General features: G+C 36.5%; 1 protein-coding gene across 1 annotated transcript; it reads right to left on the minus strand.

Annotated features, from left to right (window-relative positions):
* Window positions 1-1,640: 1,640 nt before the first annotated feature.
* Window positions 1,641-13,898, minus strand: CLDN8 (claudin 8; the record flags this gene model as incomplete). The annotated part of the gene is made up of 3 exons (XM_083361265.1): window positions 1,641-2,279; window positions 7,752-7,945; window positions 13,247-13,898. 3 exons carry the CDS (start codon window positions 13,896-13,898, stop codon window positions 1,641-1,643), a joined length of 1,485 nt encoding a protein of 494 aa, XP_083217391.1.
* Window positions 13,899-15,212: the final 1,314 nt, after the last annotated feature.

Consider the following 15,212-nt stretch of genomic DNA (forward strand, 5'->3'; position numbering starts at 1 on the left):
TAGGCCATACGCACTCTAGCCACGCCCACCCAGTAGGCCATGCCCACCCTGGCCATACCCACCCGGCCCCCTGAGGGCAACCGCAATGCTGACGCGGCTCTCAATGAAATTGAGTTTGACACCCCTGCCCTAGGCGGTTATATTTTTTAACTGTTTTTATTATTTTGTGTTGTATTTATAAATTGTTCAAAAATCTATGGGAACAGGCAGCTATAATTAATTAATTATAATGTATACTGTACTGTACTGTAATATACAGCATGTGTTTTGTGTATATTTTCATTCATGTTATATGGTAACCTGCAAAAAGAGAGAGACAGACAGATAGACTAACAGACAGACAGAGAGCAAATCTTACTATTAGAGCTTGTAGTTTGTATTAACTTTTTCTTTCTAACATGTATCTATTTTGTCCTGAACATAGCCACAAAGATAGGTTACTCAGAAATTTATTGAACATTGAGCAGGCAAATGCTGAAAGCCACACTATAAGTTTCTTGGCAAAAACTGGGAAAATCCAATAATTTACACTGCACCCAAAATTGCCCTTTGTTATAAACTCAAAGGTTGTTTATTCATCAGATCCCAGGGCCTTTACTCATATTTTTATGTAAGAGGTGTCATTTAGCAAATAGAACTTAGAAAAGAAGCATAATCAGGCATAACATACAAAATCAAATATCTTACAACTAAAAGACACTTTTAATGTCTTTTTCCCATTTACCAAGTTTTGTCATATTTTAAAATTAATGCATGCCTTTAATACACTTGCTCTGGAATTGTTCCCTCTGTTAAAGTTGTACTGGCCACCCATATACACTAATCTACTTTCCCTCCTGTGTTTTTTGAACTAATCATGACCCGTCAAACAGAAATATCAGCAAAATATTGTGACCCATTAAGCCAATTTTCCCTAACCTTGGTCATTTTAGCTGCATCAACAACCATAATTCTTAGCAATGACTACGTTAGCTTCATATACCTGGGAGCTAAAATCCACAGATCTAGGGATTGTTAGGTTAAAAAAAAAGGAAGCTAAATTAGGGCTTGATAAACTTTTTATTTTTCAGATTGACAAATTAAAAAGAAAAACTAAAGAAAATAGATATTAACTATAATATAGTAGATTTTTTTCCCTTCAAAATTCAGCAAGAATATAAGGAAGGACATTTCAGCAGATTAAAAATTCATCTGCAAGCTTTCATTCTTCAAAATGTGACAGCACAAATGCTTCAATGTAACTGAAATTTGTCTATATGGGTGTGTGTGTGTATATTCCACTATCTGTATATAAGCATTCATTTCATGTCAAAATATTAGGAATGAACATTCATCCTAATCAAGAGAAAGCAGGAGAAAACAGATTTAATCTAATTTTCTTTCCCTGAAAACACAATACCTCATGGACATAGTCTGACAGTTTTGCAGCAAATACAATGAATGTCTTCATAGCGTTACATGTTGCATTGCTAAGTAAAGAATGTTATCTGCCCAAAGAGCATGTTCCTAGATGAAAATCTGCTTCTACAAATCAGTGGCATTGATGGGATCTATAAAACTGTATTGTCCTGGATTTAAAGTTAGAATCCAAACATTCATTTCTTTGTCCCAGACAAGTTCAGGATGCAGACCTGAAGGAATCATACATAGGAACGCACTGCCTCAGGCTTGATTTGGCTGCATGGTGCTGAATGCTGATATATTTCAGGTTCTTCAGGAGAGCAGCAGAAGCCACAAAACATGCCACCTCCACAGATTAGAAACGCACCTGAGATCCAGCCTAAATAGAGAGCAGCTCCCAATTCACGTTTCCGAGCAGCTTGGATTTCTGGATTATAAAAATCCTCGATGATATTGTTGGCAATACAGGAAACAGGAATCAGCACAAAAACCCCAGCTAGGAAAAAGCTTACTCCAGACGTGAATAAAATGTTTATTTTGACTTGTTCATTATTGCCTGGACTTCGAATGCATTTCATGCCAGCAAAAGCAGTCAGACAAGCAATAATTGACAGTGCACAAGCCGTGCACATTAATCCTCTGGCAGCGTCCAACATAGGTGGAAGGGCCAGAACGGATCTGTAGAATTCGCACTGATAATTCTTGATGTGACTGACACATACCATCCACAAGCCTTCCCAAATAGTCTCAAAGACTATGATGTTGTTTCCTGTAAAGGCTGATACTTTCCACTGTGGCATCAGAGTGACAATAACTGTTCCAAACATGCCAATGATCCCAAGCAGCCAAGCCATCATTTGTACTGGACAAAAAGCCATCTCAGAAAATTGCACCCAGAAAAGCAACACACAGAATATTCTTTCTAAAGAAGATCTTCATTCCTCTGAAAAGATGGCAATGTATTCATGATTTCCTCCTGGATCAGATGAATTTAAGATCGTCTCCATCTACACCAGTGAAGAGTTCAGATCACATCTGACTACTCGGAGGAAACTGCTATATATCTTTTCCATGAGTCTAGAAAAGCAAGACTTAATACCTGGGTAGCAAATCATATCCTTGGGAAGGGTGAGTCTAACTTATACCTGACGCTGATGCTTTTTTGAATTTCAATGTTTCTACAAGACTATAATTAAATGATTTGGTTCTAACTATAGTGCTGATAATTATTCTACAACAATAATGATTGCATCAGTGTCAAAATACAATGGGCAAAATGAACTTGGTTGTTCTGTCTGCTAAAATATATTGTCGAGTTGATGACAAAAATCAAAGGCTGGGTTTAGGAAATTTGACAATGTTTCAAGAAATAGTTGAATGTGACTTATTTATGTCAGGAGTTCCCAACCAGGGGTGTGAGATGATATTCCAGAGGGTGCAAAAACTTGGGTTTTCAAAATTAGAGTGTATATGCATAATTTGTTGCCATTATTTCAAACTTTTGTAAGAGGTGCAAGAATATATCAGAAGCGTTCTAGGGGTACAGGGTATAGAATAGGTCGGGAACCACTGATTTATGTAGACACATCAAGGGTCCCTGTTTTCATTCATTAGTTATGAAATTAGTAATGAATTTATAATTAGTAAAAAAGTGTGCAGAATGTCTTTTTCAAGCTATGCCCTGATAATTCTCCAAATCAATGAATTACATTGCTTAAGCAGTTCTTTTAACACAGATAAGCAAAAACAAGATAAATAGATCCTGAAGTTAATGAACTGAAACACTGGTGAAGTCTTATGCATCCAAATGTCTATAAAGTCCTGGTAATGCTTTGACAACCTGAGATCATTTATTGGAAGTTAAAGCTCAGCGATTATGGAAATATTCGCAGTAAACTTGTTTTATTCTTTTAGCATTACAATATCATGGCAGCCTCTACCCACATCTTCTCCTTTTGTTTTTCAATCTATATAGGGAGTCAGATATACTTCCAGGCAACATATCACAAACAAAAAAGTATGGCTGAAGTGAAAGGTTCTTTCCCCCAAAGTCTTTTGCTTACCAGAAATTTGTAAGTCTGATTTGTTTGTTTGGAAATCAGGGTTACCAACTTCTCTGATTAAATATTGTTCCCTGACAATTAGTTTACCTTCATCAACATAAGAGTTATATTACTATTGATTTGCATATTTCATCAAATCTGAAAAGTAATTAAAGTGAGCCAGTACCAGTTAAGAATTCTAATTCTCAGGCTGTCAAAGTGTAAACTTGATTATTTAAAATTTTACTCATGTTGTATAGTTACAATAAACTCAAGCAGTACTGGTGCAGTCAGTGTAAGAAGTTACCTGTTATTCAGTTAGGCTTGATCCATCTAGATGAATCCTATTATACACTGACAACATCTGTGTGTCATCTGAAAAAGGTAGGTCTCCTATTAGTTGCTAAAACATGTTATCAACTACAGGTGAACTAAACCTACTACTTCCTTCAGTAAAACCAACAGTTCTATGATTGAATGGGCCATGGTCTTGCAGTTCCAAAAGCCCTGGGGAAAGCTGATTATTCTAGACCAGGGGTGTCAAACTGCCGGCCCACGGGCCGGATGCGTCAAGACAAAACCGCTAATCTAGCTGGAGGTAAATGCCATCTATAAAACATTTTATACAAATTCTCTTTGTATGCAGTTGACATTGTCAATTTATAATTTCTCTCCCATAATTTTTGCCATTCTTCTAATTCTATATTATAACCAAAGTTCTCTGCCCATCTTGTCATTGACCCTTTGATTTGTTCATGTTCCATCTCTAAAGTTAACAAAAAATTACGTTATACAACTTTTTAATTAGTTTCTCATCAGAAGTTAATAATATCTTATCAAACACATTTTGTTCTTTATAAAATTCAAACATTTTCATGTCTTTTTCATATCTATTTTGTATTTGTAAATGTACCCACCATGACATGTTGATACCCTGATGTTCCAATTCTTGCTTCGATTTTAATGTCCCATCAATATTTAAAATATCTTTGTATGTCCACGGTTTTTCAAAATCTAACAAATTTACATTTGAAAAAGCTTCAATTGTTGATAACTACCCTGGAATTTTTACATATATTTTCATTTTGATTTTTTCCCATACAGTTATCAAAGCATTTCTAATACAATGATTTTGAAAATATCTATGAATTTTGTTTTTCCCATACCATAGAAACGCGTGCCATCCCAACTGTAAATCGTGTCCCTCCAAACATAACAACCTTTTATTCCTAAGCATTATCCATTCTTTCACCCATGTCAGTACAGATGCTTGATAATACAAAGTCCACTCAGGTAAACCAAAACCCCCATTTTCTTTGTATCTTGCAAAGTTTTCTTTTTTATTCTAGCTTTTTTTCCCTGCCATATAAACTTCAGAACTAAGGAGTCCAACACTTTAAAGAAAAGTCCCCCAAGTTTTATCGGAATTGTCTGGAACAAGAATAAAATCTTAGGCAATACATTCATTTTAATTGTAGCTATCCTTCCTAGTAAAGACAGTTTTAAATTCTTCCATTTTTCCAGGTCTAACTTTATTTGTTTCAATAGTCTTATATAGTTGTCTTCTTTTAATGTTGAGCATTTAGCTGATAAATATATACCCAAGTATTTTACCTTTCTCACTATCTGTACCTCTACGACCTCTGATATTCGATTTTTTTGCATATCCGTTACATTTTTCAATATTATTTTAGTTTTTTCTTTATTAATTTTTAATCCCGCTACTTCACCATATTGTTCCAATTTTTCCCACAATTTTGGAATCATCTTCAAGGGATCTTCCAAAATAAATACCAAATCATCAGCAAATGCTTGTAATTTATATATTTCACCTTTTAACTCCAAACCTCTAATTTCTATATCTTGTCTTATATTTCAATTTAAGACTTCCAAAGTGAAAATGAATAGCAGAGGGGATAGAGGACATCCTTGCCTTGTGCCTTTCCTTATTTCAAAGCTTTCAGTACAATCTCCGTTCACAATCACTTTGGCACTTTGTTTACTATATATTGTTTTTACCATATTTATAAAATTCTGACCCAAATCCATTACTTGTAATTGATAAATTAAAAACTGCCAAGAGAGATTATCAAATGCCTTTTGAGCATCTAAAAATACTAATGCCATTTGTTTCCCTGGATGTAATTCGTAATATTCCAGTATGTCTATTATCATTCTTAAGTTACTTTTAATTTGTCTCTTTGCTAAAAAAACCGTTCTGGATGTATAAATTCAACCAAATATCTTTTCAATCTCTCCGCCATTATTGAGGTAAAAATTTTATAATCCACATTAAGTAGTGAGATTGGTCTGTAATTCTTGATCTGAGTCAGATCTGAGTCATCTTTTGGTATTAAAGAAATGTTTGCTTCAATCCACGTCGCTGGCATTTTAGCTTCTATTAAAAGTCCATTACAAACATCTTTCAACGGATCGCTTAATATCTCTTGCAAACTTTTGTATAATTCTGCCGGGAGTCCATCTGGACCAGGAGCTTTACCATTTTTTTGTCTTTTTATAGCCTCTGTTATTTCCATCATTGTAACTCCTTCATCTAATATATTTTTAAATGTCTCTGGAATCTTCGAAAGGTTACTGTTTTCTAAGTATTTTACAATTTGCTCTGTTGGAATCTCCCTCTTGTCATATAAGTCTTTATAAAATTCTTTAACTATCTTTTTAATTTCTTCATTTTTATATTGTAAATAACCTTCCCAGTCCAGCAGATTGTGTATCATTTTTTTTCTTTCTGTTTTTTAAGTTTATAAGCTAACCATCTTCCCAGTTTATTAGCATTTTCAAAAAAAATTGCTTCGCTCTTTTTATCTGTTCTGCCACTTTTTCTGAATCTAACAAATTTAATTTGTGTTTTATCATTTCCATATCTCTTTTTAAAGTCTTTTTTGAGGATTCTTTTGCAGTTCTAATTCTAATCTTCCAAATTCTTCTCTTAGTGATATATATTGCTGTTTTCTCTGTTTGTTTTTCTTTGCCATATACGATATTGCTATACCTCTAAAATATGCTTTAGCAGTGTCCCATAAGTTTTGTGTCTTAGTATCTTCTTTTTTAATTTCCTTAAAGAAAAATTCCATCTCTTTTTTTGTTACTTCTATAAATTCTTTTTCTTTTAATATAGAACAATTTAAAGTCCATCTTGATCTTTTTTGTATTTCTTTCCAGGTCATTTTCAAGGGGTTATGGTCTGCCCATATACCTATTTCTATTTCAATGTCCTGCACATTCATTCTCAAATCTGCAGTCATCCAAATCATATCAATTCTTGACCAAGATGTCTGGCTATTTGAGTAAAAAGTATATTGTAATTTTTGTGGGTTTATTTCCCTCCAGACATCTTGAATTCCAATTTCTTCCGCCATATCAAAAAATGTCTTAGCTAGTCTTCCTCTACCATTTTTCTTTGTTTTGTTACTTTATAGTCAATTTTTCCATCTGTTATTGCATTAAAGTCTCCTAGTAAACAACCATTTTGATATTCCATTTCTACTATTTTTCTATGTAAATTTTTATAAAGTTTATCCTGATTGTTATTCGGTGCATATATTGCCACTAATAATATTTGTTTTTGATGCAGATAGATCTCCACCATTAATATTCTTCCTTCTTCATCTGAGTATACCATTTTCGAATTTACTGTCTCTTTAATATATAGAGCTACTCCTTTTTTTTGTTGTGCCAATGCATAATAAAGTTTTCCAATTTTTGGATATTCCAACAGTTTATGGTGTTGTGCTTTTATGTGTGTTTCTTGTAAATAAATTATATCCAAATTTAGTTTCCATAATTTCCTAAAAATCTTGTTTCTTTTAATTGGAGAATTCAGTCCATTTATATTTACTGAAAAAATTCCACTTTCTTTATCCATTTCCATTACTTATATTTTGGTCTGACCGATCTGGTAGATCTTTGTTCTTTAGCAGGTCTTTCATCTCTCCCCTTCTGAAGATCTTCCTCTTCCTGTTCTTTTGTTGATGCGGTTGCTCCTTGGATCTGCTCTTCCTCTACTTGTTTCTGTTCCTTACTTTCCTCTTGGCCTCTTCTTCCTCCAAAATTGACCTATTCTTCTCTTCAAAATCTTCTGCTTTCTAAATTGAATCGAGTCTGTATCTTGTATTGTTCCAGTTTATTAAAATGCTTTCTGGTGTCAGCCATCTGAAATTTATACCCTTAGCTATAAGTTTCGTAGTCAGAAAATGGTACTGTCTTCATGAATCTCTAATTCTTTTAGGTATCTGTTTTAAGACCAACAATTTCTTTGTTTTTATATTGTATTGGTCCATCTCTTACTTTCTGCAATACTTCATCTCTTGTTGACTTCCTTGCAATACGTACATGTACTTCTCTTGGTAATTTATTTCTTCTTGCATAACTTGAATTGAAGCGAAAAACCCCATCTAACTCAAGGTAAATTTCCGATTGATCTGTTTTAAGAGCCTCCTCCAGGATATCAATAATCACCTCTTCTATATTTTCTGCTTTATCTTCAGGAATATTTTGGAATCTCAAATAATGTTCCGCATTTGCCATTTCCAAAATTTTAATTTCATTGTCCAACTTTTCATTTTCTTGTAGTAAAAATTCTATCTTTTTGTCATTTTCACCTGGTTTTTCTTCAATCTTATATATCTTCTGTTGATTTTGTAATATCATTTGATTTTGAGATTCAAGTTTCTCCTTTATAGCCATCATTTTTTCATTTAACTTCTCCAATGTTGCCTGCGTAATTCTATGATTCCCTTGTGTCTCCAAGCGATGTTTTTCCACAGTCTCTTGATTTTTCAAGATAAGATCCTGAATAAATTTTAATGAAGTCTGTGTCTCACTTTGAACTGTGGTCTTTTCCCTTTGTATCATGGCTTCAATGGATCCCTGTGTTGTAGGGCTGGATTGGCCAACAGAGGGTGCAGAGGAGGTTTTTTTCGTAAGTCTGGTAATATTAGATGAAGTCATTTTGAGGTTTACAGTCTATAGCAAAAACAGTGTCTGTTTAGACTATTCCATTTCAATAAAAGTAGCTTTGAAACTCAGTCTCATAACAAAGCAGCCTTATCTTACTGCAGCTGTTCTTCCCAAGGTCATGTTTCTATCAACAAAGAATATTACAGAAATTCCATTCTTCTTTTTTTCACCACTAGATGTCCTCCTTAGCTTATTTATCAATGTCCAAGTCCGATATTTTTAAACAGAAAATCTGATTCCACCCCAAATAATTACCCGCCGCTCATAAATCTTCTGGGGGTCTTTGCCATCCAGCTCTTAGTTTAGTTTAGTTTTTAGTTTTATTAAATTTTTATACCGCCCTTCTCCCGAAGGACTCAGGGCGGTGAACAGGGCATATAACAAAAATACAAAAGTACAAAAGTTAAAAAAGAATTAAATTATTGCCCAAAATAAAACAGTAAGAATATACAAATATTAAAACCCTAAGTTAACTCCCCATCAGGCCAGGCCAGCTTGTTCGAATAAATGGGTCTTTAACCCGCACCAGAAGGAGCGGAGATCCGGTGCCATCCGGAGCTCAACCAGCAGTTGATTCCACAGAGCCGGGGCGCCCACAGGGATTCAACATTAATAATCTTCTGAGAGAAGGAAAGGAAACAGTCTGCTCACCCAGGTTCAACACGCTATTGGAGTTTCTCTGATTTGTGATTTCTGCTTCCCGCTGGAGGCGTTTATGGCTGATGATAAAAAACAGCCTTTTATCTTCATTTTGCAGAGGGTCTTACAGTTCGTTCTGATCAGGTGCCCCCTGATCTGAGCTCCTGAAGGCCCCTCCTACTTCATTGCCTCTCCAAGGCAACTTTTGACCCTTTAAGGGTCGTTAGACGAAGAAAAAACCAAGCTGGAAAGCCGAGCACTGACTTTTCCAACTTTCCTGGACGCTTCCAAAAAAGCACAGACTTTTTTTTTAAAGTAATAAAATCACCACCACTGCCCTGAAAGTCATGTTGTCTAGTGCCTCCATGGCTTACCATGACCACAAGCTCCAACACTGTAGATGCTCCTCTAGTCACCAAATCATTTATTAGCCCACCAGCATTCCTTTGCAGACCACAAAGATTTTTAATTTATCAGTGTGGGCCTTTCCTTTCTACAAGATAATAATAATAATAATAATAATAATAATAATAATAATAATAATAATAATAATAATAATAATAATAATAAGAATAAGAATAAGAATAAGAATAATAATAATAATAATAATAATAATAATAATAATAATAATAATAATAATAAGAAGAAGAAGAAGAAGAAGAAGAAGAAGAAGAAGAAGAAGAAGAAGAAGAAGAAGAAGAAGAAGAAGAAGAAGAAGAAGTAGTAGTAGTAGTTGGAAGGGACCTTGGAGGTCATCTAGTCCAACCCCCTGCTCAGGCAGGAAACCCTATACCATTTCAGACGAATGGCTGTCCAGTCTCTTCTTAAAAACTTCCAGTGTTGGAGCATTCACCACTTCTGGAGGCAGGTTGTTCCACTGGTTAGTTGTTCTAACTGTCAGGAAATTTCTCCTTAGTTCTAGGTTGCTTCTCTCCTTGACTAGTTTCTATCTGTTGCTTCTTGTCCTGCTTTCAGATGCTTTGGAGAACAGCTTGACTCCCTCTTCTTTGTGGCAGCCCCTGAGATATTGGAACACTGCTATCATGTCACCCCTCACCCTTCTCTTCATTAAACTACACATACCCAATTCCCTATATGTTTTAGCCTTCAGTCCACAATCATCTTTGTTGCTTTTCTTTGTACTCTTTCTAGAGTCTCGACATCTTTTTTACATCGTGGTGACCAAAACTGGATGCAATATTCCAGGTGTGGCCTTACCAAGGCATTGTAAAGTGGTATTAGTACTTCACGCGATCTTGATTCTATCCCTCTGTTAATGCAGCCTAGCACTGTGTTGGCTTTTTTGGCAGCTGCAGCACACTGCTGGCTCATATTTAAGTGATTGTCCACTAGGACTCCAAGATTCCTTTCAGAGTTACTACTATCAAGCAAGGTACCACCTATACTATACCTGTGCATTTGATTTTTCCTGCCTAAATGCAGAACCTTACTTTTTTCACAATTGAATTTCATTTTGTTAGATAGTGCCCAGTGTTTGAGTCTGTCCAGATCCTCCTGTATCTTAAGCCTATCTTCTGGAGTATTGGCTATTCCTGCCAGCTTGGTGTTGTCTGCAAATTTGATGAGTTCCCCATCTATCCCCTCATCCAAATCGTTGATGAAGATGTTGAAGAGCTGCACAGACCACTTCTAGATTTTCCTCTTGCCTTTCCGAGTTAACTCCTTGGTCTGTCATTGAGCAAGAATTGACTTTGTAGGGAAGCATATTATTATTTGATATATATTAACATATGTTCTACCTTTATTTACCAATTATATAATATTTGTATGCAATCCACATGGTGAGGTTTGGGGAAAGTTACAATAGAAAAAATATATTTTTAAAATCATAAGATTAAAACATCACCTGACCCGGACTGCCTCCACTGCCCGCATTGCACAGCCCCGCCATATAGAGTGGGCTCTGCTGTTCCCACAGCACCAGCCGCGCTGGCTCCGGCCCCAGGGAGGGGAGCCCGCCGCCAACACCCTTCGAACCTGTGACTGCAGCAGCACGCCCCCCCGCCTCCTGCGCCCGCCAAGATGAGAGTTCCGGCACCTTTTTTTTTTTAAAAAAAAAGCACTGGCTTTAGCCCAATATATAGGAGCCTCTGAGTTGTGGAAGGCTAGGATACTCTGCTGCGCCAAATGAAGTGAAAGTTTGCAAAGGAAGTTTACTCTTTTTTATCCCCAGTTCACATCTCCAATGTTCAAAATGCCATCATTTAACAACACTAATAGAAAAAGACCACAGATAATCCTCGACTTACGACCACAACGGAGCTCTAAATTTCTGTTGCCAAGCAAGACAATTGTTAAGTGAGCTTTTGTCCCATTGTATGACCTTCCTTGTCACAGTTGTTAAGTGAAACACTGCAGCTGTTAAGTTAGTAACATGCTTAGTAACACGGTTCCTGAGTGACTTTGCTCAGTGGTGGGAACAATCAGTTCTCTGTGTGGATGCCGCTTCTGGAAGTCCATTCTGGGCCTGGGCAACAAAAAACTAGCTACCGGTTCTGCCGAAGTAGTGCGAACCAGCTGAATCCCACCACTGACTTTGGTTGTCAGAAGGTTGCAAAAGATGATCACGTGACCCTGGGACACTGCAACCGTCATAAATAGGAGTCAGTTGCCAAGCATCTGAATTTTGATCATATGAGCATGGGGATGATGCAAAGGTTGTAAGTGTGAAAAATAATCATGTCACTTTTTTCAGTGCTGCTGTAACTTCAAATCATCACTAAATGAACTATTGTGAGGACTACTCTATTCCAAATGACCAGTTGTGCAATTTCCCTCAGATATAATAATCATCTTGATGTAAACTGCATTTGCATTATTTGAAAGTACATTCTAAATCCAATATTTAACAGTAAAATACATACCCCGGTTAATGCAATTGGATTGCATAGCTTCTTCCTATTATTGATTTTAAGAGCATTTTGTGTGTTCTTCACTAACTATAAGCTGTGTGACTATGCAAAGTTTCAATCTGCAACACAATAAATAATACCGAATAGGCAACTTGTCCCCCACCCTAGTTCTATTGCTGTAATCACTTTCCTGCCATATTTCAGCTCAAGCAATCTATGAAAGGAACCTCATTCTTTTTTCTAGAAGAAAAATGCATGTATATACCTCTGTGATTGACATTATTAGCCTTTTAAAATCTGTAAGTACTCAGCAGCTATTTTAACACATTATAATATGAATGGTTGCATTTCCTTTAGGCCTGTCAAATATAAAAGTTTAAGTGCTCTCTATATGCAACCCACCCTGATAGAAAATATATAACGTAAAATAAATCCTACTAGCTACTCAGAGACATTTTTCTCCTCAAAATCCACCTATTGGTCAGTCACATGAGATACTTTCCATGGTTACTATATATTTCACATTTTGATTACAAACTAGATTTACCCAAAGAGCCATTGGAAAAATCACAGAAAGCTTGTTATCTGATGCAGTGTGCAATATTTTTAATAACAACATTCTTTAACTGCAGAATGCAATAGAATGCACATCAAATTAATATCAGATTACAATTTACATGATAACAAAAATAAATTTTAATTACTTGAAAAGCATTACGTTTACACAAAATATTAATGGTTTTGGGCAAAACTAAGGAAACATTTTGACAGAAAATGAATATCAACTATTTCAAACATATAGTTTCATTCTTTCTGACAACTGAAGAACATTTTATTAAAAAAGACTACTTATGCAAATAATCATTTATAGATTTAAAGTGTACATTTTCAGTCTTTTCCCACCACCTTCATAATATATCATATGATATATTTTAGACATAACATTTTGAATATGAAAAACCTCAGCAAGGCTTAAATGTTTACCAGTGACAACAATGTTCTTCCCACCCCTCTGAAGATCTGTATGTGTCACAGAGTATAAATATGGGAATGCTTCTTAATAGAGATTAATTACAAAAGGACAAATTGAAAACAAGATCCGGCTTCAAGCTCCTTTCCTACACTGAAATATCTAAAGACATTTTTTTGTCTTTTGTTTTAGAGTTCATAGATGATAAAGTGGCATTCCAGTATGCAGAGTACATTACATAACCAAAGCTTCTTCTCACCTTATTAGATTTCATGTTGGATGTAAAAGTTTCTTCCTCTTGGATCAAGACAACTAAACATAGTGACTTTTAGAATATGCACTCCCAGCTCTTCTTTGAATATTGTGGCTGCGGTGGGTGGTCGGTTGTGAGGGCAATGAGTATCGGTAGTGTCGGGTTTTTTCATCGCAACGGCAGAAACAACATAAAATTGCTCCTCCAGCCACAAGACAGAAAGCTGAAGCCCAGCCTATGTAAAGAGCTTCTCCAAGTTCTCGCTTCTGAGCTACTGTGACAAGGGGATTGTAGAAGTCTCGGATAATGTTATGGGCAACAAAGCACACTGGGATGAGCACCACGATGCCAGTCAGGATGAAGGAGATGCCGCCTGCCAGCAGAATATAGCCTTTGATGCGGTCATCATTTCCTGTGCACTGGGTACACTTCATGCCAAGAACGGCCACGGCAAAAGCGAGGAATGCCAGGGCAGAGGCCGCACACATCAAGCCTCTTGAAGCCTGCAGGTCTGGCGAGAGAGCCAGGAGGGAGTCATAGACCTTGCACTGCATCCTGATGTTTGCTTGCCTTATGCAATTCATCCAGAGGCCTTCCCAAATTGTCTCAAAGACCACCACATTGTTTTCAATGAAAGCCGTCACTCGCCACTGGGGCATGCCAGTGATGGCAAAGGTCCCGACAGTGCCAATGCCTCCAAGGATCAGTCCTACAAACTGTAATGCAGTAGTTGCTGCCATTTCCATATCCCAAGTCAGTGGAATGTTGTTCCAGAGACACCGTATTTTAGATGAATCTTCTTTTACTTTACTGAGTCAGATCTTCCGTTGAAAAAATAACTTGTCAAAACATCTCGTGCTCAGGTACAAAAACTCTGTTAACTCAAACCCATTTCAGTCTGATCCGCACTGATTAGGAGCTGGCTGTCCCTTTGCTGTTTTGAGCATACCACTGCCCTTATTGATCAGAAAGGATAAACTTATCTGTCAGGTTTTACAACTTTCAAAGCAAGTGAAAGGTTACAAATAACAAGGCTTGCGAAGTGCACAAAAATCCTCTTAGGGCACACCTAACCCTTTGAGGAAAATATTTTTTCCCTTAAACTTTCTTCTCTTTTTATCATGAGATCATGCTATAAAATTAGAGTGTGTTAATATAACAATTCATTTTTTAAAAAAATCTCTCCAATTAGAAACCAAAAATATTATTGGAATGTTCTAACATAGCATTGACATTTTTATCATCTTAGAGTTAGACTTCTGATGGAAAATATAAGTTAGCTTTTATTTTCCTGTATTGACCAGTGAAACAAAAGTTTTAAATACTGCAACTACCATAGTGGTTAAATATGAATCCAAGGCAAATTAACCCCAAATGGAAAACAATATGTCAGTGACTGGATTTGTAAAATGTCATATGAAAAATTAAAGCAAAGATTTGCAAAACCTCATCACAGGTAGTCTTCAGGATATGAAAGCAATTGGGCCTAGACTTGTATTGCACAAAGTCATGTGACTGCATCACTTAGCAATGACAATCATGGCAGACCTGGTTGCCATCATAACCACCAGGACCACAAGTGAGGACCCCACATGACCATGACGTGAGAAACGGCAGGAATGCCAGACAAGCAGTCAGCAGGCTAGAACTGCAGGTGAGAGCCACAGGCAGGTGCTGCAGCAGGCAGGTGTCATGTGCAGATTCTACAAAGCATAGACAGATTGGTGGCATGGGCAGGTGCTATGAAGTAAAGGCAGTTATATGGGTGATACTGTGTGACACAGGGTGATGCTATAGAGCAGAGGTCCCTAACTTTTTGGGCACCAGGGACCGGTTCTGTGGAGAGAGGTTTTTCTGCAGACTGGAGAGTGTGTGGTTTTGTGTGCTGCCTGCAGATGGTGCTTTGCTTGTTTGCATGGACCAGTTGCTGGCATGCCACAGCCCAGTACTGGTTCATGGACTGGGGGTTGGGGACTCCTACTTTAGTGAGTTTATTAATATTCCCCAGCAACAAACTTCACCAAAAAAAACCCCAGAACTGTCCCAATTAAGTC

Source organism: Vipera ursinii (assembly GCF_947247035.1).
Source record: "Vipera ursinii genome assembly, chromosome: 4".
In the NCBI taxonomy this organism is placed as follows: domain Eukaryota; kingdom Metazoa; phylum Chordata; class Lepidosauria; order Squamata; family Viperidae; genus Vipera; species Vipera ursinii.